The sequence below is a fragment of the Aplysia californica genome, unplaced genomic scaffold, assembly GCF_000002075.1.
Source record: "Aplysia californica isolate F4 #8 unplaced genomic scaffold, AplCal3.0 scaffold00285, whole genome shotgun sequence".
Taxonomy (NCBI): Eukaryota; Metazoa; Mollusca; class Gastropoda; order Aplysiida; family Aplysiidae; genus Aplysia; species Aplysia californica.
Window position 1 is genome coordinate 659,649 of NW_004797555.1, and position 27,610 is coordinate 687,258.

The 27,610-nt window shown below is 39.4% G+C and overlaps 2 protein-coding genes across 4 annotated transcripts in view; one reads left to right on the forward strand and one right to left on the reverse strand.

Moving 5' to 3' along the window:
- Positions 1–24,445, reverse strand: part of LOC101859869 (lipoxygenase homology domain-containing protein 1) — a 99,643-nt gene extending 75,198 nt beyond the window's left edge. The window contains exons 1-20 of one of the 2 annotated variants that reach the window (XM_005101504.3): positions 24,145–24,445; positions 23,722–23,951; positions 22,431–22,679; positions 21,763–22,003; positions 20,868–21,031; positions 20,164–20,253; positions 17,472–17,604; positions 16,471–16,701; positions 14,572–14,653; positions 13,862–13,952; positions 13,395–13,524; positions 12,631–12,734; positions 11,841–12,017; positions 11,086–11,301; positions 10,034–10,060; positions 5,269–5,446; positions 4,222–4,350; positions 3,377–3,537; positions 2,468–2,587; positions 1,401–1,512 (exon numbers count right to left, since the gene is read on the reverse strand). In XM_005101504.3, the coding sequence (XP_005101561.1) occupies positions 1,401–1,512; positions 2,468–2,587; positions 3,377–3,537; positions 4,222–4,350; positions 5,269–5,446; positions 10,034–10,060; positions 11,086–11,301; positions 11,841–12,017; positions 12,631–12,734; positions 13,395–13,524; positions 13,862–13,952; positions 14,572–14,653; positions 16,471–16,701; positions 17,472–17,604; positions 20,164–20,253; positions 20,868–21,031; positions 21,763–22,003; positions 22,431–22,679; positions 23,722–23,951; positions 24,145–24,352 (3,073 nt within the window). In that variant the 5' untranslated portion in view covers positions 24,353–24,445. The remainder of the gene's footprint in view (positions 1–1,400; positions 1,513–2,467; positions 2,588–3,376; positions 3,538–4,221; positions 4,351–5,268; positions 5,447–10,033; positions 10,061–11,085; positions 11,302–11,840; positions 12,018–12,630; positions 12,735–13,394; positions 13,525–13,861; positions 13,953–14,571; positions 14,654–16,470; positions 16,702–17,471; positions 17,605–20,163; positions 20,254–20,867; positions 21,032–21,762; positions 22,004–22,430; positions 22,680–23,721; positions 23,952–24,144) is intronic. The other variant, XM_013084325.2, reaches the window with a different exon arrangement.
- A 2,637-nt stretch (positions 24,446–27,082) lies between these two features.
- Positions 27,083–27,610, forward strand: part of LOC101857887 (probable low affinity copper uptake protein 2) — an 18,995-nt gene continuing 18,467 nt past the window's right edge. Inside the window, exon 1 of one of the 2 annotated variants that reach the window (XM_005101494.3) lies at positions 27,083–27,170. The gene's annotated coding sequence lies outside the window, so the exon portion shown is untranslated. Of the gene's footprint in view, positions 27,171–27,194; positions 27,312–27,610 lie in introns of those variants that run through there. The other variant, XM_005101495.3, reaches the window with a different exon arrangement.

A 27,610-nucleotide genomic window follows, 5' to 3' on the forward strand; every position in this document is an offset into this window, starting at 1 on the left:
AGGTCGTATAAGTGCCGAAGATTAGAGGTGTTACAAAAGAGTAACAAATATAAAAAAGAAGAAGAGATCAGGACAATAGATGTTTGTTGATAGGAAAGAAGGAGCCAACCACCTACAGAAATGGTTAGAAGAGTCACATAAGAATCAAATACTCTGAACACAGACAATTCTCTTCAGTTTCTTGCATGCCGTTTTGAATGAAACCGGTTGTATGTAACATTGTCTTTGTCATGCACACATTTCCTTCCCTTCTAGGCTTCTTTGTTTACCAAAATGCTTTTATTCCAAGACATGCATTGCCCTAATTATCCATACATTTAATTATTTCAGGACACAAATTAGAGATCATAACATCACATTTACTTTCATATGTTGCGATGGAATGCAGCGCCTGCCTGTCTGAGTTCAAGCCAAGCACATTGATACAACGGTGGTCATTAAGTACAAAGGAAAAGGCAAGAAAGATACATAGAAACCTCAGATAGATAGTAATCAAATAGAATCTATCAATGATGTCCAAAACCTGCTCCCATTTTGTAGACAGGCAACAAAGTTTGCAGAGGGATGTGTAAGTCACTGGTCACTCCATCTTCAACATTGCAAACAAGAAAAGAGAAAGCCTCTCTAGGACATTGTATTTCACAGAATAGTCAAACCAAACATGCCTGCAAGCTCAGTTCATGCCTACATTATCATTGTAAATATTCAAGTAGCATAGTCTGCATAATTAAAACTATGATAGGTTTATAAAGATTTTGTTCCTTTCATTCAACAAGTTTCTCAAGTAATCAGACTGTTATAATCTAAACATATCATAATATTTACCCTTATCTAAGTGAAGAACATCCCAAAAACTAATGACTAGTTTGCAAATAATCCTTGACGATAGCAGCTTCTCTCATCCCCCTATTTCAGGGAATTTTGCATTTCTTTTTTCCTCATCCTCTGTGTTGTCACTTGTACATGAAAGAATATTCAACACTAACCTTTTGGTTGCCTGCGGAGATGCGTATACAGTTACAAGGGTTAGCCAAACATGTCTCTCTCTCTGTAGATCGTGTGATCTTTTCCTCTGTGGTGGGGCCCCGATGTGTTGGAATCTCACAACACAAGTACAGAAATAGACTCAGGCTCTGAACAACCATTCCTCCTTTCCTCACGCCAAAATCTCAGCAGGCCTCCTCTGCCTCGATACAGCTCTTCCCTCTACCCTGCTGTAATCCAGACTGAACTCATCTCACACTGACTCACTCATTCTCTCTGCTTTACACACTTACGTCAAACAATACAATAGGCAAGGCCTAACTTCCTGTTATTGACCAACACGCCAGATTGCCCAATAAACAGCCAAATAGACCATACTTAGTACGCACAAACATACTAGGGTGCTTTGTTCTCACCAGGCAAGCTTTCCTTCTCCTGTCCAACCCTCACGACAGGTAACTCTCTCATCAGATCTTGATCCTCTCTTTCTCTGGACAGCCAGCGATCGTAATTGAAAACAAGCTTTTCCTGTGATGAGGATGTACAAAAACATATAATACAAAATGTAGCCAAGTCATATTTTACAATAAAGTATGTGATCATGGTAACAGCTACATGGTGCCAAGGGCAGACTAGGATAACGGCCATTTTATTCCGAAAAAGTAAAAGGAGAAGGCCTATGCCTGAAAACCCATCAACCACTCACATGCAATATAAAAGATGATCTTAAAAAGGAAAAAAAAAAGACAGGAGAAAGAGTGATTGTTGAGCTGTAGCTCACAGACAGTTGGCATGAAAAAAGACTTATTTTCATCAGGAACATGCTGCGCCAGAGTACCCATCAAGCACATGAAAAAAAATTTGACTTTAAAAAAGTCCCGGAAAGACAAAAACTAAAAAAAGAGGTAGAAGTCAAGCTGCGGAGTCACAAAAGATAGGGACTAATAGCATCCACTCTCTGAACTCCTGGCTAAAGTAAAAAAAGTAGCTGTTAGTAGAGAGTCTGCATAATAATAAGTATATAGAATTAAGACTTACATACCACACATACACACACACACACACACATACACACACACACGCACACATATAACATACACACACATGTACAAATTCCCAGCTGTACAAGATACACATATTTACAGGTACACACACATATACACACACACAGATACACATATTCACAGGTGTTTGTTGTTTTAGTAAGTGTTTTACGGCACTTGCAACACAATAAGGTCATATAAGTGCCGAAGATTAGAGGTGTTATAAGAGAGTAACAAACACAAAAAAGAAGGAGGGGAGATAAAGACGATAGACATTTGATAGGAAAGAAGAAACAAACCACACCAGAGCACCCGCCAACCACCCACCTATTCACAGCTGCACAAACACACACACACACACACACACAGACACACACACACTCACACACACAAAAACACACATTCACAGACACACACATTGTTCATTGTTCATTTCACACCTGTGTGTTCATGTCTGTGAGCATCAGTTTCTGTACTTTCCAAGAGGGCTCTCTGTTCTGGCTACGAGGAATCAGTTCCAATCTCACTTTGTTGATCTTCCCAACAGTAGCCAGGTTCACCTGCAACAGAAATTACAGCTCAAATAATATTTTGTTTTAGTAATGTTTTAGTAATGTTTTAGTAAGGTTTTACGGCCCTCACAACTGCAAAAGGTCATACAAGCACCAGGGGTGGATGTCAACAGAGAAGTCCATACAGGGAATCAGACTTACTCTACTCACCTCTCTAGCCTCAACAGCACAAAGTAAATATCAAGGCACCCCGGGAATAGCAGTTCACAAGCGAGTGACAAACATGCAAAAGAATTAGAGGAAAAATGACGATAGTAAGGATTAGGAAAGAAAAAGCAGCAGTTTCCCCTATGTTGTTCCGGCACAGTATGAGCATGACAGTGATAAAATAGTCCATTTAAAATTCTACTGTGCATAAGAACATGTTAATATCTCTTTTAGAGAATGGCCTAAAGACACTTCAGTCAGTATAACTGCCCCGGGGGGAGGGGGGGGGGGGGTGAGAGGAATAATATTTAACATCTTGGAAGTTAAATAATCAGTAGAATTGTGCAGCATCAAGCAAAGTGTTGCACTTCTTGGTAACTTAATTAGCATAGATTTTAACACCTGTCCTGAGTACATTTCACCATCCATAAATGGACATTGTCGTAAGACACTAGTTCTGTTGACAAAAACAGCACTAAACAGTCGAAATGAAGTACAAGGAAAACATAATAGTTGACAAACAGGTTTATACAATAGAAATTTCATTGCGCAAAATACATGATTGTGAAATATCCCAACGAAACAACCCAAAAACAACACCCCCCCCCCCCAGAGAACACCAACAATCACCTTGAACTCATCCGAGTTGCCAGCCTTGAAAAGTGGTCCATTCTCTGTGGGTCCCTGCAGAATGATGGGCCCGGAGTTGCCCTTGTCCCCAAAGACGACCAAGGCCACTTTGCCCTGCTCCATGCTTTCTGTTGTACTCACCAGGACCCTGAAGTCTCCCTCTGGATATCACAAAATAGAGACATGGAAGTGAGTGAGAGGGGGGGAGGGGCAAAGAGAGAAGGAGAGAGAGAGAGAGAGAGAGAGAGAGAGAGAGAGAGAGAGAGAGAGAGAGAGAGAGAGAGAGAGAGCAGAAAAGGGTCAGAGAGAGGGGGAGGGGAGGGGCGAAGAGAGAGGGAGAGAGAGAGAGAGAGAGAGAGAGAGAGAGAGAGACACAGACACAGACAGAAAGAGAGAGAGAGAGAGAGAGAGAGAGAGAGAGAGAGACAGACAGACAGACAGACAGACAGACAGACAGACAGACAGACAGACAGAGACAGAGACAGAGACACAAACAGGAAGTGCACGTACAAATTGTAAAAAAATTCCAAGCTTTCAGAAACACCTAGAGCTATCAATCACTCCCATTTCATGTACTTTTTTTTTGTTTATCGCATTCCCCGTTCTCTAGTTTCGTTTTAGTTTTAGTTTAAGTTTTACGGCACTTGCAACACAATAAGGTCATATAAGTGCCGAAGATACGAGGTGTTACAGGAGAGAAACAAACACAAAACAGAAAGAGGAGAGATCAGGATGATAGATGTTCGATAGGAAAGAAAATGCAAACCCCACCAGAGCACCCGCCAACCAGCCACTCACGTACGAGTACAGGCGGGGAAAGAAGACAGAACTAGGAAAATCCCTACCCTCAATCTCTAGCTTGGCCGGCTGCTTCGAATCTGGAGACACACGCGACCTCGGGGTCTCCATGTAGCCTTCACCTTCAGAGATGGGGGTGAGCTTTTCTTCTGTCAGCTGTTGTTTCGAGATGCCAACTGGAGAGGTTTGTAAATGAAATTGTTAACCTTAGCCGTATGCCCTGGGGTGATTTTGTACCCCCGGGGTTGTATTCTTCACGATTTAGAATACTTCTAGTAGTACGAAGATCTCTTTGAAACTTTCAGTATTTCTCAAAAAATCATTTTGACAGACTGCTATGTAAGCGTATGAATCGGATTAACGTGTAAATTTCTTCTTTGGAAATGGTGGCACAGAGTTCCCCACGTCGAAGGGATACAATAGTAAAACATGACATACGGATAGGGTTAAATATTATGTTTTTTCAATGTCTATCCATTAGCATACACTAGTTTGCAGCTGAATTGAAAGCTGAAAGACGGAAGTAAATCAAAAATGAAAACGGGAAACATAAAAGAAGTACCGGGCAAGAGTTCTGAGTCACCAAAACCCTATCCGGTGTTGCATGCCCTTGGATGGATTAATTCATTTTGTACAACGTCTTAACTTTGAAGTCCAAGTAGCTCAACACATAGTGCTGAAGCACTAGTGCCCAGTACAGAAAGAGTTAAATGATTTCAAAAAGGAAAAGAAAGACTAAAAAGAAAATCTTTTAGTAAGTGTTTTACGGCACATGCAGCACAATAAGGTCATATAAGTGTCGAAGATTAGAGGTGTCACAAGAGAGTAACAAACACAAAAAAGAAGGAGGAGAGATCAAGACGATAGATGTATGATAGGAAAGAAGGAGCAAACAACACCAGAGCATCTGCCAACCACCCACTTTTTTAGTTTTAGTAAGTGTTTTACTGCACTGGCAACACAATAAGGTTGCCAACCACCCACTCACAAATTCTGCATGGAAGGATGACAAACTTATCCATTATATCACAGACACTGGTCTCCATTTTGCATGAAAAAATAACAACGAAACAAATCAAAACGAGGTGACATACACTCGACCACTTCAGGGAAGACGTGGATGTTGTTGGTGCCTGAGTCGATGGTGGGTCGCACCGTGCCGCGCGGGGTGAAGCCGACGTACATGCCGCGCTGCTTGTGTTGCTGCAGCGTGAAGTAGCCTTTGTCCTTGTGCTTCTCCACCAGGAAATGAGATTCCTCGTTGCGGCTTCCCTGATGGTACGGTAACGAAAAAAGAAAAAAGAATAATATGATTATTTCAACTTGTTTAGTTTTGGTTAGAGCATTTCTGCACTTGCAACACAATAAGGTCATATAAGTGCCAAAGATTAGTGGTGTTACAAGAGAGTAACAAACACAAAAAAGAAAGAGGGGTGATAAAGATGATAGAAGTTCAATACGAAAGAAGGAGCAAGCCACACCAGAACACCCACCAACCACCTGCTTTCAACTTGTTGTACATCATAAACATCATAAGCATAAAGTGCACATGTGTATGAGTGTCTGTGCCTGCAAACATGTATGTGTCTGTATTATTAAATATGAGCATACAAACGCAGTCCAAACCTCACTGCCTCAACATATACATATAACCAGTTTAATTTCTGAATACTGACGGTTTTTGTAGACAATTATCTATCAAACAAAGAAACAAAATTGCGAGAAAGTTATACGATACAACAACAGATGAAGAAGCATGACTTGGACTGATACTTAAATGAATTCTTAGAGTAACAACTTATAGCAGATTAATTTTAAAAGAATAATAATAGACAATAGATAGCATTTGTATAGCGCTAATTCCTGCTCAACAGTAAGCTCTATGCACTTTACAATCTGTACTATTACCCAAGCAGGCCTGGTAGCATTCTGAAACAATCGCAACTTCCTGGGAAGCATACAGTGCAAGCTTCCATTTATAGGCACTAGAACACAAACATACTGATAAGGTCTTTCGCTGTTTATGGCTGGTTACCCATTCATGATTAGGCCTGGTAGCATTCTGAAACAATCGCAACTTCCTGGGAAGCATACAGTGCAAGCTTCCATTTATAGGCACTAGAACACAAACATACTGACAAGGTCTTTCGCTGTTTATGGCTGGTTACCCATTCATGATTACGAGTCTGGTAGCCTAACCACTAGACTACCAACGCCAGAATACTTCAACTTCCAAGAAAGGCTTTGTTGAACTGGAGATATATTGATGGGTGGGTGTGAGACTCCCACAAATGCCAAATTGCAAAATGGTGCTTGTTGGATTTATGTGTCCAGCAATTGAAATGCTCCCATTAAAAAGTTTGACAATAACTTTGAAATAAAAGATCAAAAGGTGAGTGCCTGCTTTGTCAGTCAAGCAGCAGTGTTCTTCTTAGAGTGAAAATGAAAAATCACACATAATAGATATTGTATCTGATGCGCATGATAGAAAAGGTGTTTAAGGTTCAATTCAATTGAATGAAAACAATTTGCTGAGAAAATCAAGAAAAATGATGTGGAACCCAAAAAACCAGCAAGGCATGAGTACACAAAATGGAATATAAATAAGAAAAAATATGACCCATAGACCAAATCACCGAGTATGACTTATGACATACTGTGGTGTCCACCTAAGACCATTTGCCTCAGGAAGCAGGCTTTGACTGCTGCTTGGCAGAGGTGGTCGCTGCTAATCACAGGGTTGGGGGGAGGGGGGGGAGGAGGGGACGGGAGTTAAATTGCGAAGATAACTCCACCTGCTCATCCTTCATACACACACAAACATATAGTGTCCTAATCTAAGGGTGCAGTGATGTCGTGATGTCAGAAAGAAAGTGAAAACAAAGATAGTATTCAAGTATCTGCTGTAGTGTTGCACACTATGGCTAGGGAACCCCCCCCTCCCTTTTTACCCCCAGCTAGACAGGAGACTCTTGAAGTAAAGGTGGGGCTCCTGGCAAGAGGATGTAAACTGAGCTCATGTACTCTCAACCAACTGCATTTTTTGGCCTGATTGGTGTTGTGAGGAGGGAGAAGAACAAGAGAGGAGGGGTGCACACACACATTGAAATTGTAGGCCAATCTCTGCGTTCACAATGTTTTTGAATTGTCAAATAAAATTTTGGTGGACAATATATAGCAAAAAAAGGTTGCTTTCAGGGAAAAGGTTGCTATTTAGGGGGGGTTATTTATATAGAAAAATTCTATAACACTAGCTGCTATTAGGCGGATGCTGCTCTTATCTGGGTTGCTGTTAAGTGGACACCGCAGTATATGGGACTCTCCCACTTGACAGAGGAGCAAACGTAAGGGGCCTATCCATGAGAAAGGTTCTGTGTTTCGGCACTTTTTGTACAGATTACTTCTTTTAACATCAGGGTCCAGGACGAGCTAGCTTAAGCTTGAGAAAAAAAATTCAAAACAATAGTTCACACACCAGTGAATAAAACAAGATTAAACGCTTTTTTTTTCTTATCCTACTTCTTAAATAAAAGATACTCTGCCATCAAAGAATAATGATTCCACTCCAAGCATAAGGGGAAAAAAAAATTAATAAAGCCAAAATTTCTATTTCTACAAATATATAACAATCAAAGAAAAAGTCCAAACTTTTAAAAAAGAATACATCAACACACAATAAAAACCCTTCAAGTCTTTCAATAACACAGCAATGTTTCCATAACCTGATACAGGTAAGAAAGCCATTAATGCCAAACAAGAAAATAAAAGGCATGCTCAATTTGATATTCATAAACATACTTACAGCATGACAAGTAAATACTTTCCAAAGACAAACTGGAAAAACCATTTCCACATCGAGTTACGATAATATTGAATATAATAATTTCCACTTCGAGAAGAAAATAATTTTCTTGAAACTAAGATCCAGCTCAAAATTCAACAGAACACCTGCCATCTATTTGGGTAACTGTATTTTTACCTTTTACATGATGAAGCAAAATGGTGAAACAGTTGGCTCAAGGAACACCTGAAGCTGTTTGTATTTGATTGAATGTGGATAATTAATTAATTCTTTACCCTTTCATTTTTCCTTATACTTCATCTCCTGCAAATATGTTTTGGGTTAGACACGCCAACTATGGACACTTAATCTTATTTATGAACATAGATATGAATAAACTGTTGTGAGGCTTTAACACACTCTGCTTTTCAACCCAAAAGCTACAGAAACTAGCATTTTTAGTACACTAAATAACACTGAATAATTTAAGCACTTTGCCATATGGTGTGTTTGCTGTGTGGGCTTGCCACTAGCACACTCATGTTTCCAATACATTAGCGTATGCTTTAGTTCTTGAAGGGTCACACTGAGCTAGGGTCTGTTCTGGGTGGAAATGGGGAACAAAGGCACAGAGAACGGCTTATTTATAGAGACTCTCTCCTGAATTGAAACGTTCAGACCGTAAGGCTGGTTTTTTAATTGGAAGAGCAGAGACTTAGTGAAGAACATAAGAAGCCGAGAGAAACTAAAACCTGGTAAGAGTATTTTGAAAACGCATTGTGCATGAATATTTCCAACACTATAGTTTGTGCAGCAGATTTGCTTATCAAATACAGTTCTGCTTTGAGAGGTGCAGTAAGAAGAAATAGGGAGAAGTTCAGCTTTGAGAGGTGCAGTAAGAAGAAATAGGGAGAAGTTCAGCTTTGAGAGGTGCAGTAAGAAGAAATAGGGAGAAGTTCAGCTTTGAGAGGTGCAGTAAGAAGAAATAGGGAGAAGTTCAGCTTTGAGAGGTGCAGTAAGAAGAAGACCATCCTGAAAAATCAAAGGGTGGAGGGAAAAAAATAGATATCCTACTGCGACAGACTTCTATAATCTTCTCACCTTGTCCCTTGTCTTCCCCAACCCCAGCTAAAATGTAAGTGAAAACTATTTTTCACTTTGTATTCCGTTTCTTTGAAAAAGAGATTAAAACAAAAAAAGAACCTTCATTCTTAATTCCTCAAAAAGCCTGCACAATACCCATGAAGAGAACATCTCAAATTTGTTAGTACTTGATTTTTACAAGAGGCGATTTCATACAACCAAAAACACATACTCAGAGTCAAATCCATGCCTGTACTCTTGCTTGCCAATACATTATTAGGTGATATGACTAAACCAGAAAGAAGCTAACAAAAGAAAGAAGAGCAGAGAAAAAGAAAAGACATCTGTGCCTTAAATTTGTATTTTTAGCTCAAAACAGCTAGATAAAGGAAACCACTTTTCATTTGAAGGTGGGAAACCAACACTAGCTCGTACTGAGGTTTCTAGAAGTTAACTTAGAGTCAACAAACAGCAACTTTTAAAAATGACTGGAACTGATTTTGCTTAATTTCAACTTATCAAAGTTAAGAATAGTTTACTTGCAATGACATTGTGATAGGTAGACACGATGATAGGTAAATATGGCAATAGGTAGACATGGAGTTGACATTTCAAACACCTCTGAGTTTTACACAAGGTGTTTTCTACAAACAAAAAAAGTCTACGGGATCAGTGCACCACTATTCCCCAATACCATGACTGACTGAGAAAATCTATATATTCAGGATCTCTGCCATAAACTCAAAGGAGAAATCTTCACGTAAAGGAAAAAGCCGTAATGAGGTAACCACACAAGGCAAACTCCTCAAAGCCAAAAGGCAAAGCCAGTTTTCATTGTGCATCGCTGTACAGCAAAACTTCCGAAGTAGAAAAGCTGTACCATGTGCACATCCTAAAAAGGCAAGAATGTGGGGGGACAAATGGGAAGTGGGAGATTGGACAGTATGGAGGAAGGAAAAAGGGATGGCAGAGTTGAAGAGGCCAGATTTTCTCACCTCTTCATCATCGTCATCAAATGTACCCTGGGATACATAATATTAGATGGACCCGTTTCAAGAGATACTTTTGAAGGGTAGTAGCAGGCACGACTATATACCTGAGCTAACCATTATCTCTTTATCTCTAATTTTAATACATTAGCACTGAAAACACAATATTATTACTCTGGAATATCATTTAAGTTTGAATTTACAAATGCATTTTTTGAGTGAACAATATTATTGAGTGCATAAACAGAAATAGCATAAACAAGAGATAATTTTCAAAATTAAGCTAACAAGTTAACAAAACTCAAAATTAGAAATTAGATAAGATATATGAAAATTAAAGAGCGTAAATTACAGTCAGAGTTATTCCTCACAACATTGTAAGTCCTAGATATCAAGGAGCAACGTCAGACTACTGATGGCCCTTTGTATGGCACTGGTCATTTAATGTCTATCAAAAATCCACAGCCGTCCCCCCCCCCCTCTACATCTGAAAAGCTGGTGAAATTTTTCAAAGACAAAATAGAACAGACTTGGAAAATAATACAATTAAGGCTGAATTTAATAAACTCTTTACAAAATTAAACAAAAGGAGACTCAATCAAAAGCCCATTTGGCCACTATTGAGTCATTACCTGACAATAGAAAATATCTACTAACATGAAAAAAAAATGCTTTCATTTTTGCAACTATTACTACTACTAGTCTGAGGACGATGAACAATGACCATTATTTGACCATAAAAAGCATTTACATTCAATAAGGGTCAGGTCAACAAATATGCAAAAGTATATTTTTTTTAAAAGCAAAAGAAATCATAATTAAAAAAATATTTTCAAGAAGCTTCAATTTTCAAACTCTATTTCCAACAAAATTTGAATAAACAACAAGAATGAAGAAAATGATGTAAACAAAGTTTGTCCTACAAGTGTTCATATTAGTTAAGGGCGAACTTGGAGTAACATAACAATTAAAGCAACCAGTATCTGTTCCTCTTATAAGCGCATTTGAAATGACTAAACGTTTCTATAACTATAATGACAAAGGAAAAAGAAACTCACATTGCAGTCCAGCTTGCCCTCCTTCATCCGCAGGTAGAAACCTGGGTAGATCATACTCTCAAACATGCGGATCCCTCCATCGGCTACTTTGTGCACCCGGAAATGCGCCGCTTTGTTGCAGCGGCCGGTGGCGTACACGTTCTTGTCGTGGTCTACACTGACGGCCTGGGTGTTGGAAGTCTTCAGCATGATGATGCCTCTATGGCGCATGACACCCTGTGATCGAGTAACATGTGGTGTTAGTAGAATATTGTCACTGCTGTATGAAAATATTTCAAGTTTTTTTACTTCAATATATGATGTAAATGCCCTCATTTGACGTGACTAAACTTTGTGTATTGCTAATTGTATGTTTCTATTTCTTTTTTATTAGTTAGACTTTCAAAATTCACATACTACACGAGGGAATGTTTGTATTTGAAAAAAAAAAAGTTTCATTTTGTGCGGAGATGAAATCATGTTAGGATTTATCAGTTCCCATGTTAGAATCGATATGCAATAAAACTCTTGATGCAGAAAAGAGTCAGTTATAACCATGGTTCACAATATTTCATTTAACTTTGACAAATACAAAATATCAATTTTTTAAAGTTAAACAGTTACAAGTGAGGGCTCCTTAAATACCAGCTAGCTTCATCATTAAATGAAAAGCTTGTATCACCTTATCATGCACACATGATCATAGACACACTCGTGGGCATAGAGTGTACAAGAACAAAAACACACTGACGTAAAAACAAAAATCGTTGTGGTACCTTTGCATAAACATGGAACCTCTTGGCCGGGTCTTTGTCCAGGGTGGACCTGGAATCTCCCAGCTTGCCGTTCTCCTCCAGCGTGACGAACTGAAGAGGAGCCTTGGCACCTTCCAGCATCACCGTCCGGTCGGACTGCACGTGGAGGCGGAACTCACACTGCGGTCCACCTCGGCCCTTTTTGACAAAAATATTGTAAGTGTGTGGTGTGCGGACCTAATTTCTTAAGAATTAGAAATAATTTGGAAGCAATTCTGAGAAAGCTTTAAAACTATACGTCCACTGGCTTGGAATCCATCGATTTACAGTCGAATCTGTCGAAGACAACTTTCCATTTTTGTCAGGGAGAGAAGTGGTCATCTTAGATAGGTGATTCTTTTGGACAGCGACATTATAGTATAGAAAAACCTCAAGGGTTGGAAGGGAGTGGCATGTGGTTGTGTATACAGCTTATTGTCTTGGACAGGAGATTACTGAACAATACTTTCTGCACATATCACATATTTTAGCTTTCTTCTCATAGCACAGCAAGGCATCCAGAGAATTCATTTCCTTGATTTTTTTTCTCTCTGCATTTTTTTCTACTCAAAACAAGTGTTTGAGCCTAAAGCAGATAATCCATTCTAAGTCTTAAATCCATGTCATCAATTTACCCTTCTGGTGTAGATAAAGCATGTTTGTGTAGAGAAGGTCAAACATAAGCCCTCAAATCCATGTACACTTACAACATATTTTTTAATTTCAATCACTTTTGAAAAAAATATGTCTAGACACAATAAAACCTGCCTACCTGTCCAGTGATTTTGCCATGATCAATGGCCATGTGGTAGTTGCCATTGAGAAGACTGGTGAAGATTCGAACCATGGGTTTCTTGGAAGACACAATGAAGACAGCTGAGGAAATTTAAAACAAGTTGTTTCGTTTTAGTAGATGTTTTACGGCGCTCACAACAGCATATGATAAGGTCATATGAGCGCCAGAAGGTTAGAGATGTCACAAGAAAGTAACAAAAATAAAAAAGAAGGAGGGGAGATAAGAACGATAGATGTTTGATAGTAAAGAAGGAGCAAACCACACCAGAGCACCCGTCTACCACCCAAAACCACATCATATCTCTTGTCTAGACAATAAAAGGTGTCCAGTAACTCATTCAAAAAGATGTACGAATGTAAATATACATCCTTTTTAACCACAAATCTTCAAAATGCATAATTTCTTCATATTACAAAATCTAGAGTAATTACCCAACTATGAAAACAATGGTCTCAACACCCTGGATAAAAGGCAGCTCTAGAGTCCCTCCCCAACAAAAATTTAATAAATAGATTTTCACTTTTTAAGTTCGAAGTATTTAGACTTCAAATTCATCTTTTTTCTACCTCGATAACTGCTTTGAACAAAACAGTTCAAAGAAAAACTGAACAGGATTCCTCACCCCCCCCCCCCCTTACAGCTCCAGAAGCATTTCAGTTGCTAAGCAAAAGTGACTTTTTGAATTACAGCGAATGATCCTTGAAACAGCAGCAATATATCAATACAGTGATGGAACTTACATCCCGGGTCCTCCTCTTCTCCAAGGCCATCCACGGAGCCATCTCCTTTGATACGTAGACTCTTCCCTGTCAGCTTAGAGATAAACATCACTTGATTCTTGCTCTCAAACTTCCATTTCTCGAACTCCCACTGAAAGAAAAAGACAGATAAAATATGGGCAATAGAATTGATAAAATTCTCAACACAAAACGATTAACATGACATTGTTTACTCTATTAAACATCATTTAAAAAAATAGTAAATATCAAAATCATGAAATCTTACAGTGGTCTATAGCTTTATAAAAAAAATACATCAAAGCAGAGAACGGAGCAGATAGAGGCTTGTTGTGGCGAGGAATGGGGCACCAATGGACAAACATGGCTATGGTGACAGGTGACAGCAAGCCACCCATTACATTTCACTACAATAGACAAGTAGACAAGTGACATATTGACATGTTGTACTTATAAGAGAATAAACTTACGTTTCTCTTCTCCAGTATATCGTCCATATACTCATCTTGCACTTTCAGTTCCCTCACAATTTTTCCATCATCCTCACCTTCATCCAACCATCTGGAGAAGATTGAAATAGAAACTGAATAAAACTCCAATACACAGAAAAATTAAATAAGCTAGCAGCAAACGCAAAGACGACATAACTCACTATTTGCCAATTGCTCTTTCAAATAGATCAAATAAACATTGTGTGAATATTATTTAAAAACTGAAAGAACAACATCAAAAATGAAGTGGTGACAGGTAGATGGTAAGTATCAGATACCAGAAACATCACCAGAGTGGAGTGTGTACAGAGGTGGTGATAACAAAATGACCGTCATCCAGAATAATCAAGGATTGTTCGAGCAGAGATTCTTTAAAAAACAACAACAACAGGATGATGGGTAATGATCTACTGCACAAGACCATGGCAGAGAAATGTTGATGCTAGAAACATCACTGTCAGAAGCAAATGTGCTTTAACTCTTTAAACCCCATTGGGCACTGGTAGCGTCCGGCGGTAATAACCCTGTTCCCCATTCGATACCAGTGACAACTGTTTCTGCCTTTTAGAAGTTAGAGGCAAGATTTTGGGGTTTTAATGAGACATAGTATGCCCAGGTGGGAAAAACTCAGGGTCTAAAGAGTTATGTACGAGACCTTATTTAGGGAGAGTTGCAAAGTATTTCCTCACCTGCCACAGTAAAACTGATAGATCTCATGAGGCTTGGCATCAGGTTCCTGAATACTCAGCTTCTCCAGAAACCAGCCATCTCCTGTGTCATGATAAAGTCACAGACATAAACATAAATATACTCAAAGAAAAGGCACAATAATATAAGGACACAGAGACTTTTCAGTTTTATCTTAAAACACTTCGGCACAGCTACTGAAAGTACTAGCAACCTCAGCAGTCACAACTTTCAGCTTAAAGTTCATACATGCATTTATGTAAAGCGCCTACAGCTGTGTTTACACAGGAGTGGGCGCTATAGAAATGATCTTCATTATTATTATTATTTTTAAGTTACCTCTTCTGTTATCACATGAGTTTGTGGAAATGGCAATGCCTCTTACCATGAAAAAGAGAGGTGCTGCAGAAATCCACATTTCCATCCTAGCATAGACTTAAAATACGATTTTTAAAACAATGTTCTATAACGGCCATCGTTCTTTGCTCTCTGCAAGAATTTGGCTGAGAAGCATGCGCACAATGGGCGTCCAGATAAGGGCAAAACACTAGTTTTGCTACAGTTGAGTGCACACTGCACTGCATCTTCCCCCCCTTGCACTTCATCTGGCACCTCTGCATGTGGGGGTGGGGGGGGGGGCATATTGCAACCACAGAGCTCACGATCAGCTTACTGTCCTCTGCACATATTCACGCTTAACGAACTATGACAGGTCGGGGGGCATAGTTTTACTATGGGGGAGCAAAGAATAACAACTAATGTGCTACTGCTTGTCGTAAGAGGTGACTAAAGGTACGTAGGTCTGGTCTCCTGAAAAGTGCCAGTATGCAGAGGGCCAACTACCCAACCCTGTAAAAACTGAGTTACAAAAACACGAACAGAGTGTCCTATATCCTGATCCAGGATGAGAAAGGCAATGATGATGATGACTTCATCTGGCTCCAAATTAAGTCATCAGATGGTGTGCACCACAGTAAACAGGAATTACATCAGAGTGCACATCTTTCCCCTCTGCACTTCATTTTTCTCTAAACTGAGTCACATGGGGTGTTCCGTAATACACAGAAATTACATCAGTGAGCACAGTCTAGGATATCTATACATATTATATTTGTGAAAGTTCGTCACTTTGGCCCCCTAAAACTTCCCAACCACTGAACTTTCCAATTTGAGAAAATTAAGGTGGTTCAGAATCATTTAAAGGGAGCACAGTTATAATATGGAGTCTGAAGTCACTGTGGTTTAATTTTCAGTTTTTCATTAGTTTCGTTTAGATTTAATCTTGGGAAAGTTCGTCTCCTTAGACGCCATTGTAAACAAGTGAGGCTTCCGTTCACAAACAGTGCATATTGGTTCCATAATGACTTGACGATCGATTCTTTTGAGTCCATTCATCGAACGGGGTACCCAGCTTGTTTAAGATAAATCTATGGTGCCAGCATACCATAGCATCAAGTATGGCCATCTGGCCAGAGAAAACCAACAACTGCGTGTTCATCTGCAGAATCAAAGTGTCTGCATGCATCAGTGGCAGGAGTCCACATTGTATAAAGTCATAGTATAGAATTTCAACTTGGGCCTCTTGACTTAGTGAATTTTCTTGGCACCATAAACAAAAGAAGAGATTCGTTCCTTTTGAGTGGACACAATGTTTTCTACTAATTTTAACACCCCAGTCAAAATCAATTCTTTTCTCCAGTCAACAGAGGTAAAAAAATGAACATAATTTTTTACTATTTCTAAAAATCCATAATACAAATTCAGCTTATAACGAAAAATCCCACCCAAAGACTATGAGTATGAGTCAAAGAACAAGGTATAAAAAACTTATGTAAGCAGAGAACTATATAACATAAAAAAAGTATTAGAAACAGAATACATTAAATTCTGCCAATTCCCACCTGGCACAGTGCCGTCATGACCCACAATGACTCGCTTCAGGTGACCCAGAGACACAGCCTCAATTGTGAAGCGGTTCGTCTGTCCTTTGTTGAAGGCTCGCTCCTTGTCTGACACGTAGAGTTGGCGCACGCCAGAATCCCCACGGTCCCCATAGATGGTCAAATACACGTTGGCATCAGTGGCACCATTCCACAGGTCCCCAGTGACGACTGCCACCTCGTATTTGATAACTGTGGAATACAGGAATGTCAGAGGAATTTAACTCTCTACTTTTTAACTCTTTAAACCCTGAGTTTTTTCCATTGTTTCCCAGAGTTTTTTCTGCAGTCACCTACACATGGTGCACTATGTCTGATAATAACATCAAAAAACACAATCTGAACTTGCCGCCAACTTTTAAATGGCGGAAACTTAGATCAGGAATAGTTCCGAAAAGCAAGCAAAAACTAGCACTAAATGAAACGAAACAGTAGGCCTAGTTGTCACTAGTATCGAACGCTCCCAGCGTCCGAAGGGGTTTAAAGAGTTAAGAAACTAAAGTTGGCCCACTTACCTTTTTGCATTCTGCCAGAGTGATGATGCTACTTTTGATTTATGATTTTTTGTTTCACTCTATTTCAACATATGGGTTTACCATGCTTTTAATATTATACCAATTTCATTTGAGGCATATAAGGAAATAAAGAAATTGCAATTGGTAACATCAGTTCAAAATAAGAAAAATTGACACAGACCACCTCATAAATGTTAAGAATTTTTCAGGATCTACCTCAGAGCCTACATCCTTTTTTGGAGGGGAGAATATGGTTTTAGTTGACAAATGTGTTATTTCAAAGCATGGCACTCAGTCATACTGGAGAAGACATTGTAGAACCACAATACTGGAAGCGGGAAAAGACAAAATCTGAAACTGTTTGAAATGGAACTTGAAGTACGAGTCTTTGTCAAGTTCATAATCAGCTTTAGAAAACATCAGCATAAATAAAACATAAAAACTTACTGGGCAAGTGAGGCTCTCCTTTTCTTACAGCTGGTATCTCCCTGCAAATCTCATGATCATCTTCCTCTCGAGACAGCCATCTTCTACACGGGAAAACCAGTTTCTCATCCGTGTCCGTATCCACCATCCGGATCTGTGCATGGAGAGTACAAGTGCCAGTGAACTGTTAGTGTTTTACACAACACAATTTAGATAATTTAGGAGGCAGGCTGCTTTGACCCTGCCTGTCAAAGTCAATTCAGGCTCAGCAATATACAACATCACAGAAGGTAGACAAAATACTTTATAAAAGAATTCCCCACTAGAAAGTCGAATCCATTTCTACTGTATGAGACGGTGAAGAGCTGAACTGGAAAACCCCAGATGCTGTTAAATACAAATGAACACGATAACAATTATCTGAGAGTATAGTAAAAAATAGTGTTTTAAATAGAATAATTTATATGTAGAGCTTCTGTAAGTTTGAGTAATGGAGGGCGTACTGTCCCACATGGTCACACCTTGTCCTCAGTGTTGGGGTTACTACAATCGGAACATGTCCATCTCTGCTCTCCCCCCTCCCCATCTTCAGGATCCATCCCAGAGTCTGTCTGCTTACAGTCCCCATCATAATCTGGTTGGACATCTGTCGGACTGGTCCGCACAGGTGGCTGTGTTTCCCATCTCCTCTTTGACTTCAATCTACCTAGGGTATGGAATCAGTTATCTGCCCTATTCCTCCTCAAATTTTCCCCTATAGCAGTTAGCACGGTTGGTGGGTTCAGTGTCAAATTCCCTCCCACTTTTGCTTCTCCAGCCAGCTTGTCTGCTCTCTCTTTCTTGGTTACCCCTGCGTGGCCCGGGCAAAAGATCCAGGCCACTCTTTCCAGGCTGCTCTCCCTGATTGTAGCCTTTCAGTCCGCATACAGCATCCCTTTCTTTACCTTCTGTAGTGTGCTCATAGAGTCAGTAATAATTACTGCTCGCTGATGGTTTGTGTTCTTGATCCAGTGTAGAGCCTCACTTATGGCTTTTATCTCCATACACATACTGAATGTTGTCAATGCAGTTGATCCACTTTGCTCTTTCACAACTACCCCATCAACTCTGACACTGAAGGCCCAGCCTGATTTGACTCCTCTGTTGACTGATCCATACGTGAAGATCACAGCATCTCCATGTTCGCTATGCTCTTCTATCACGGTCTCAATTTCAGCGTTTGTAGCTCCAAATGGCCAGTTGCGACATTCTCTACCCAATGTTGCCTTCATATTTGTGTACTCTCCTAGCACATCTTCGACCACGACCCAATCCCTGCCTCTACTGATGTCTTGTATCTGGCAGCACTCGTTGATGGTGTTCGTGGCTTGAGTCATCCATTCTGTGCCCCTCTTAAGCCTTGACGTCATCTGCCGCCCCACTTTCTTATGTAGGGGGTTCGTCTCGTCTGCGCTGACTCGCAGAAAGGCTTGGACCTGTGCTAGTTTGTGCCTCTCGTCTGCACAAGGGAAGTCTAGGAAGTATCTCATTGCTTCAGTTGAGGTATCTCGTGTGCACCCCAGGATTGCCCTCATTCCTTCATTTTGTAACACCTCGAGTAGTTGCAGTTGCGCCTTTGATAGGGTCAAGAGTCTGAGCCCGTACTCTACGACAGAGAGTACCAGTGTCTGGTAGAGGATGACAAGGATTTCCTGGCTAATCTTAGCTCTGGCCATCATCTTAAGGGCTGTTAGGCTTTTTCTCGCCCTGGAGATTGTTCTCGAGATGTGATCTTTGCCAGAGAGGGTGCAATAAAACGTGATGTCCAAGTACTTCAGTGTGGGTTCCCTCTTCAGCGCTTAGCCTCCAATCGAGATACTTGGCATGTCATCGTGCACTGCATGTTTTTTCAGTGTACACCACAGAGCGCAGGCTTTGTCTGGGTGCAGTTTCCCGTTGTTCACTTCACACCACTGTTTGAGTCTGTTGAGTTCTTCCTGTACTCTTTCCGTTGTAACCTGACGGTCCTTGCCTTGCCTGTACACCAGCACATCATCAGCAAAACTGAGTATATGTCTGGGCCCTTCCAGCTGGTTGGATGTTATCCCTATTGTATAGACATTGAACAGAACTGGCGAGAGTGCAGGTCCCTGTGGCAAGCCTGGTGTGATCTCGATAGGTTGCGAAGCCTAGCAACCAAGGCGTAGTGCTACCTTTTGTTTGAGCAGCGCTGCCCCAATCCATTGCGCCAATTGTGGATCTACCCTCAGGTCGAGTAGAGTTCTCATGAGGGTGTTGTTCTGAACTCAGTTGTAGGCATCTTCCAGGTCAAGTGCTCCTACCAGAGTTTCTTCCCCCATTTCGAAGCCATCATATACGTCGGATGCAAGAGTGGCAGCATTCATCCATGTGATCTTTCCTCTTCTATAGCTGCCCAGTTCCAGCGGTAGGACGTTCTTTTCCTCTAGTTTTATTGCCAATCTGTGTGCCACTATTTTCTTCAGAAGCTTCCCGACAGGGAAGGCTCATTACAAAATTAAAAAGAAACAAGAAAATGTCATTAAAAAACAAAACAACAACAGGGAATAAAGGAATTAATTTTATTACTCTGCAGTACAACATCAAATGTTCATAAACAAATCGGCATAACATATTATTTATGATAAAGAAAAAGGAGATTTCAATAAGAAAAAGAACAAACAATTAAATTAATCTAAAGCTAAAGACAAATTACCTCATCACAGAGCCAGCCTGGAAATTCTCCTGTATTGTCGTGAGAAATTCTGATTTTGTAAATTTCTCCCAAGCCAGCACCCAGATTGAGCTGAAAAAAGAAGAGAAATAAGCACAGTTGCTATCTACTTACTTGTGAATTGCAACGCAGCCAGAAAAGAATTTAATTTTAAAATGAGGTTCACTTCCAGTCATAAACATTCCAGAAAAGTGTAATGAAAGAAAAAAATTACTTTTATACATTCATCTAACATTGACAAATTTAGGGGAAACGGAATATTGTCCTCAATCCATTCTTCTACCTCATTTTCAGCTTTTCCCACTCTACTAGACCTAGAATCTCATCCCAACCACAGTATTGGTGATGAGTTAAATACCATAGCAAAGTACAGGCATTACTTATAAAAAGAGTTCAATAGTAGCACATTGTCTTTCTGTTTCTGCCACAAAAAACAGTAAGCAAATGTAATACCGAGAAGGCAAAACATTGCAATATCATTGACTGATAAGAAAATAACTTGCTTCTCCTATCAGAAGTACTAGACATTGAATTTCAGCAATGCTAAAAATGGCAGCAATGAAAGGGATTTTCCCACAAAAGTTTCTTTAGGCGGAACTCATTTATGATAAGAGGCAGTCTAGAACTAGATGTCAGTCAGTAGAAACAATATGTACACAAGTCTGTACACAAAAAAAAAGCCTTACTTCAAAGTCATCCTCTTGGCCTGGATTAAAGCAGGAATTATCTGGGAACCCTAGAGGTACTGGTCCAGAATTTCCTTTGTGACCGTACACTGTAATGAAGACTTGAGCATGGGTTCCAGCAGTTGGTAGCTCATTCGTTGTACAAGAAATTCTCCAGTTTCCCCCTGTAGAAATTACAAAGAAGTTGTGAAACGGTGAAATGGTTTGGGTTTAACGCCCCTATCAACACTATTAGGTTATTTAAGAGATGGGGCCTCCTAGTTTAATGTCCAACTCCGAAAGGACCAAGCCAAGTGGGAAATTCGTGTAAAGTGCCTTTCTCAAGGACACAACGTCGGACCGAGCTGAGGCTCGAACCCCGAACCCGCAATCTCACGATTACGAGTCCTAGGCTACCGACACCACAAAGAAGTTGTGAACTGACATTCAAATACATCTCAAAAGAAACAGTTTTCTTGTCTTAATTTCTCAAAAAGTCTCTCACTCAACAAAAATAGAAGGAGTGGTAGATAGAAGACAGAAGACACAAAATAATTTACCTCAAGGAAGAACACCTTTTGTCACAGCAATTAATTTTCCTTTTCTGTACTTGTACTTTAATTCCAACCAAGTCATAACATTACCGCCTTTTCATGACACCCGTATTCTCAAAACAAATTTTCATGACACCCGTATTCTCAAAACAAATCTTCAAAACAAAAAGTCCAATAAAATCAGCCACTGCTTTCTCTTCAAATGCACATTTGTTTTCAATAAATGAAACACGTCTTACATACACTTTAGAGTAAAAATATATTCTCCTTTCTCAGCTTTAACTGTTAATGCATTACCATAAGTGGTGAAAAAAGATGTCCGATACTCCTTAATTTTTTTTCCCGAAACTTTTACAACATACGTGTTTTCATCATCCTATCCCTTCTTTTCTTCAGTCTTGTAGCCACACCATCCTGGTGGAAGTCTGTCCTGCTTCTCATGCGGGAAGCGTTGCGGTCATACATGCCTATCCTGCTGCGACGAGTCGGGGAATGTTCTGGGGGGAGGGGCTCATAAACAAAGCCTCTCATAGACTTGAAAGGTTCTTTTCCCCCTGCCACCAGTACATCAGGGCCGTTGATCATTGCAGTCAGATTAGTTATCTAGAAGAGAGGAAACAAATGATAATGAGTAAATATATACGGTGCTGATTGAAAATACGTTTCAATATTTTGAAGTTTTCAAATTCAACCCATGTATAAGAAATTAGAAATAGGTCATACTAAATCATAATCGTATCAACATATTTTGATTTGCTGAAAATGTTATTTCTAATTTAACCAATACATCCTGAAGAAAAGAACATGAGTGATAGTGCGACACAGATAAAACTTCACTATACTCTTCCTAAATTCAGAGTAGGTGGAAGAAGTGCTCTAATGGTGGCTTGAGCCAAGAATGAATAAATAGCAACCCCAAAATAACAAGTTTCTGACTTGAAATTTCTAGTCTTTGGAGTTAAAGGGTCTTCATTACAAAGTACTGTGAAGCGAATTATGGGGAATATTTACAAAAATGTAACTTGCTTACTTTTTTCCCCTCAATTGTGTAAAGTTTTCTGATGGCCATGAGGAACATGCCACTGAGATCTGAGAGAATCTGTTCAAACGTCTGAGCTGTGCGTCGATTGATGAGGACCACATGTCTCACTACGGGGTCACCATTCTTGAGGCATGTGATTTTCTTGGGCTGATTTCTGTTGTATGCATAAGCCATCCTGGCGTCCCGAGGTAACGTCTGCCTTCCCACATAGCGAGCTTCATTTTCAAATTCTTGCTCCTGAAAAAAAAAGAACAAATAAAAATTATTCTTGTGAGTAAACTGTTATATGAATGCTGAAGATGCAAAACGGATATACATAATGCAGACCTGCCAAGTACTCTGATAAAATCAGAACCCTCTCAATTTTTTTTGTCTGTCGAAGAACCCTGATTGGATTTGCATAAAATCTCTTTTTTTTTCTTGAACTGCGTTTACACTGGTCATATGCAAAATCAAAAATGATATGAAAATACGTAAGTGTAGTTGTGTTTTTTGGCTGAATTTGCCTGACTTATCATAATTGGTGTGAAAATGCACATTTTAATTTACATGCAGGCCTATATTTTAGTGGCAATGCAAGTTGATAAAATTTGCAATGGTCAGTTTGTAACACAATCTTAATCTACTCCAGTTATAGGGACTCCAATTTTTTTCTGAAACTTATATTTACGGAGGTATCAGAATAAAAAACCTATTTTAATCATTTGTAAATGCTAGTAAAATGAAATTACCAGTATGCCCAGTATGAAAGGGGAAAACCCCAAAATAAACACAGGCTTTGGGAGATTGTTTTACATTCAACACTCAATGTGACAAACTAAACAATGCAATACCATGTGGACATCACAATGATTCCCCAGTAGGATCAATAATAATTAAGTCAGCTTCTACGTATCAAAAAAGTGTATTTCTCCCAACACCGACAAAAGCTATCCTCATTTGGTCCCCTTTAAGCACAAGGGGGCTATCCCGAAAAATGCTATTTTGAGAAAATCGAAGGTAAAGTTTTTGCCCCATGTTCAGTTTCTTTAAAAGAGAAGGAGAGTTTTCTCTATAACTAAACAAATATACACATCAATGAAACCAAACTTCTGCAATGCCCACTTTTGGTGAAGTAAGATTTCTGGAAACCCCTGAAAACTGGATTAGCGCACTTGTCCTTAAAAGCAACCATTTATAATACACCTCCAAGTAACAATAATGCTGAAAGACGTTTGTAAAATTGCTGCTGGAGTCAATCAATGATCATTCAAACCGCAAGATGGAGAATTAATCTCACCTGAAGCAGTGTATTGTACTCTTTGTTTCCACTGGAAGGTTTCGTGAAATGCCATCTGGGAGGAGCCAGAACTCTGTTGGGATCGACTCCTCGGGCCTGATGCCTCATGGTGGAGCATACATAGCTCTCATTGTTTTCCAGGTTGTCAAGCGATGTAATCATGTCACGGCCTCTCGGAGTGAAAATACTTCGGACGCCATATGGCAAACCTCTCACCTTAGTGGACAGATCTAAAGAAGAGACACATTGAAAATTGTTTAATACCATTCAATTATATATAATGTAAACCACAGCGCTCATGCAACAAGAATAGGTAAAAGTCTGAAAAAGTTGAAAGAAAGAAACATAAAGAAGATGAAGTCTGTCTATATAAATTTTAAAATACATGCGCAAGAAAGTAGAGCTGTCATTAAAACAACTGACCTGTGATTAAGGCATCAAGTCGTTTGTATCGTCTCGGGTTGATGCAGACTCTGACTCCAGCAAATTTGTTGTCCCCATCTTTGTAAAAGTAGCAGTTCTTTGTTTTATCTTCATCTCGAGTTGTTTGTCTAAAAGATGGCGGCTGGGTCCTTCTGTGTTTAACTTCCCCTTTAGAAGGTGGATCTGTGTATTTCAGTTTTGAAGCCATGGTGGAAGTTCTGCTCTATTGAACAAATGAATCTGTAGATACACCCTTCGTTGATGCTAACGATTTATGCTAGCCAATTCCAGAACACACAGCAGACATTTGTAGAAACAGAAAAATGTCACGGTGGAATCAGATGCTCATCAATTTTTGGGCATGTAGAGTTATACTCATCTATCTCGAATAGAAGTTGAGATATTTGCAATTGAAGGAGGTCGGGGTCACCTGGTGATAGAGGTAAAATTAGCAAGAGAATGGCCGCCAATGTTTGGTGACTTCCAAAGCTTGGAAACAACAAATTTACATATCTTGTGTCATTGCTAAGGTTTTTAAGAAAATTCATGCAGATTGGGTTTTTAATTGGACATAAAAGAGGTTTAACACAAAATATAAAAAAAATCGATAAAAATTACCGAGCTGGAGGAAAAATGTTGATTTCTTCTATTTCATATATTGACGAACACCTGATTTCACCATGACGCCACACATAATATAAAGTCAAGTGCAGTCAACCCTACCAAATAGTGCTGGGTGATTTTGAGAAAAAAAATCATGGTTGAAGCTTTGAAACACGAGGTCACCATTCATGCTATTCGAATACCGAGTGTGAAAAGTTTTTCTTTTTTTTTTCTTATATAGGTGTATGAGTTGAGTCTGTCGGCAGTTATCGCTATACAATATTCCCTTATCACAGCACTTCTCATCCAGTGATTTGGAGCTAAGTGTTCGGCTGCCTCTTCACTAGCCGCAGTCGTGGTTTGCACAGCACGATGGGGATAAAACATTTTTTAAAAAGAGGTGACAATGACATGAGAGGAGGGGAGAGGGGGGATAATAATAAAAGACAAGCATGGTTTATAACAGGCATTATTTTCGTTTCATTGGTTTTTACCATCCTCCCACTGCACCTACCCACCTAATGGCAAGCCTAACGGATGCATGCCGCGAGTGTGGAGGGTGGCTGATGATTTGGCTTTTTTTTTCAAAATATGACTGTCGGTTGTCTTGAGGAACTCTAATAACATCTCTGTTGTACAGCTGTGCATAACTGAATTTCTAACAAAAACAACCCACAAATTTTTGAAGCAATAGATTCTGCTTTTAACATTGCCTTTTTATGTTACACACTGCTGCTCGCTGGTGTCATACATTTTCTTACACATTTCCTATTCAATGTTCTGTGAGTAAAAAACTTATAAACCTGTAATTTGCCACCTGATTTTCTAGTTTGATGAAACATACTTCATTTTTAAAGCAAGTTAACATCTTATTAACATATAGTATATATATCCAATCTTCAGCAAATATTTTCATAAGAATTTCTCAATAATCAATATAAATATTACCAATGGCAATAACTCCACCCCTACTGAATAATTACTAGATATTTAGATCTAAATTTCTAGATCTAATACTTGTGTACTCAACAGTCAACAGGCTTCGGGCCTAATTAGAACTTAATCAGCTAGACTGGCAGGTTAGCCATACTTAACTCATTCATGGCTGAGTGCTCCAGCAGTGAACTCCCCTCATATACTGGGCAGTTCTATCATGGCAACATGAAATTAGGTATACTCAGGAAAATCAATCAAAATTTGCAGACTCAATGGCTGTTCGAGCAGAAAAAATGTCTCCTGGACTTTTCCCAGCATCACAATTAGATTCTAGATAATTCTAGTTCAAATAACTTGGTATAGATTAGATACAGTAATTCTTTCTATAAAGAAAGCGAGGAAGAATGCCAGAATACTTGTCGTTAGTATGTGGGCGGGGTCCAAATTTTGAGAGTTTTCTCGTCTGTAGCACTGAATGAGTTAAGACTAGATCTAGATATCTAAGTACGGCTAGACTGCTATCTCGGCTAGCCAGTTCGATCAGGAAAAGCATGGGTGAGCTGCTAATTTGCAGGGTGCATGAATATGCGTTGAATACAGAACTGATGTGCAGAAAGCATTCAACAGAGGAAAGTGAGAGAGAAACAGAATAGTGTTAGTCTGTAAGAGTCTAGATCTAGGTTTTGCCTGAATATAACATGCCCAAACAATGGCAGCGATGCTGGCACTGGTGGGCATGATCACGGCTGCTTCTATCGCGATCAGGATTAGATCTAGATCTAGGCCTACAAGAAAATGTTATTAAATGACACATTATTGCAGTACAAAAATTCATCTGCGTTCATCAGATATGAACTTCCTTTGGAGAATTTTGTGTGGAGATTGAGATTTCACTCAAGTTCTCCGCGTTTCCTTTTTCAAGAATTCACACATGAATCATGGAATAGGTTCAACAGTGGGCAACAGTAACAGGCTTGTTTATAAACAGCGGATAAGCTGCTACATGACATATTCTGGGCAAAAGTTACACAAAATATGCTCTTAGAAAATCAGGCTACCCATAAAATGCCAAAGGTACTCATGATGTTGTAGGGAGTTATAGTTAAAGTTATCAAAACTCCTTAGTTACCATCTTTTTAATTTTCAAGAGTTTTAAAATCTATCAGTGAACTCAGGTCGTTTCCAATCACGTGATATAAACTTCCGCTTCTGGGTTGGAGATTCGGTTATCTCCGTAAGAAATATCGGTTTTAGGGTGTTCATTTTTTTGTATTTTCAATTTGGTTTTTATAGAATTGCTACAGTTTGTACATGTAACTGAAAAGAAATAGGAAAGTAATAAATTAACATTTTTTTCTGGGTTTTTTTTGGTAATGCTGCTCCAGGATTTCTAAGATTAGACGTCACGTGACTGTTCGTTTGTAACAACAAAATGGAGGCGGCTTGAAAGAGTCTCAGTGACTGCAGTGTGTATCCGGGAACAGAAGGTAGTGCCTATGCCTATAGATGAGTCTAGATGTAGTCATCACCATAATGGTGTACCTCTAAGATTCTAGTGTTTAGGAGCAAGGATTTTAAGCTCACGGAATTTTATTCTTTGCCGTCATTAGGGGGAGAATCCATCCATGGTAAATCAGCATTTATAATCATAATCATGGGCAAGCCCACAAAGTTTTGACAAAGTCAAAGTTGACAAAAGTCAATTCACTTTGACTTTGTTGGTTGAAATATGGCCTGCTCTATTCGGACTGGAGTCCAATTACATCTAGATATAGATCTAGATCTAGATTTTCTATCTATTTGGACTGAAGTCCGAATATGGGCGGGTCCTAAAAAAATTGGCCGGCACTATTTCTCCGAACGTTCGGGAAAATAAAGCTAGGCACTATTTCTCCGAACGTTCGGGAAAATAAAGCTAGGCACTATG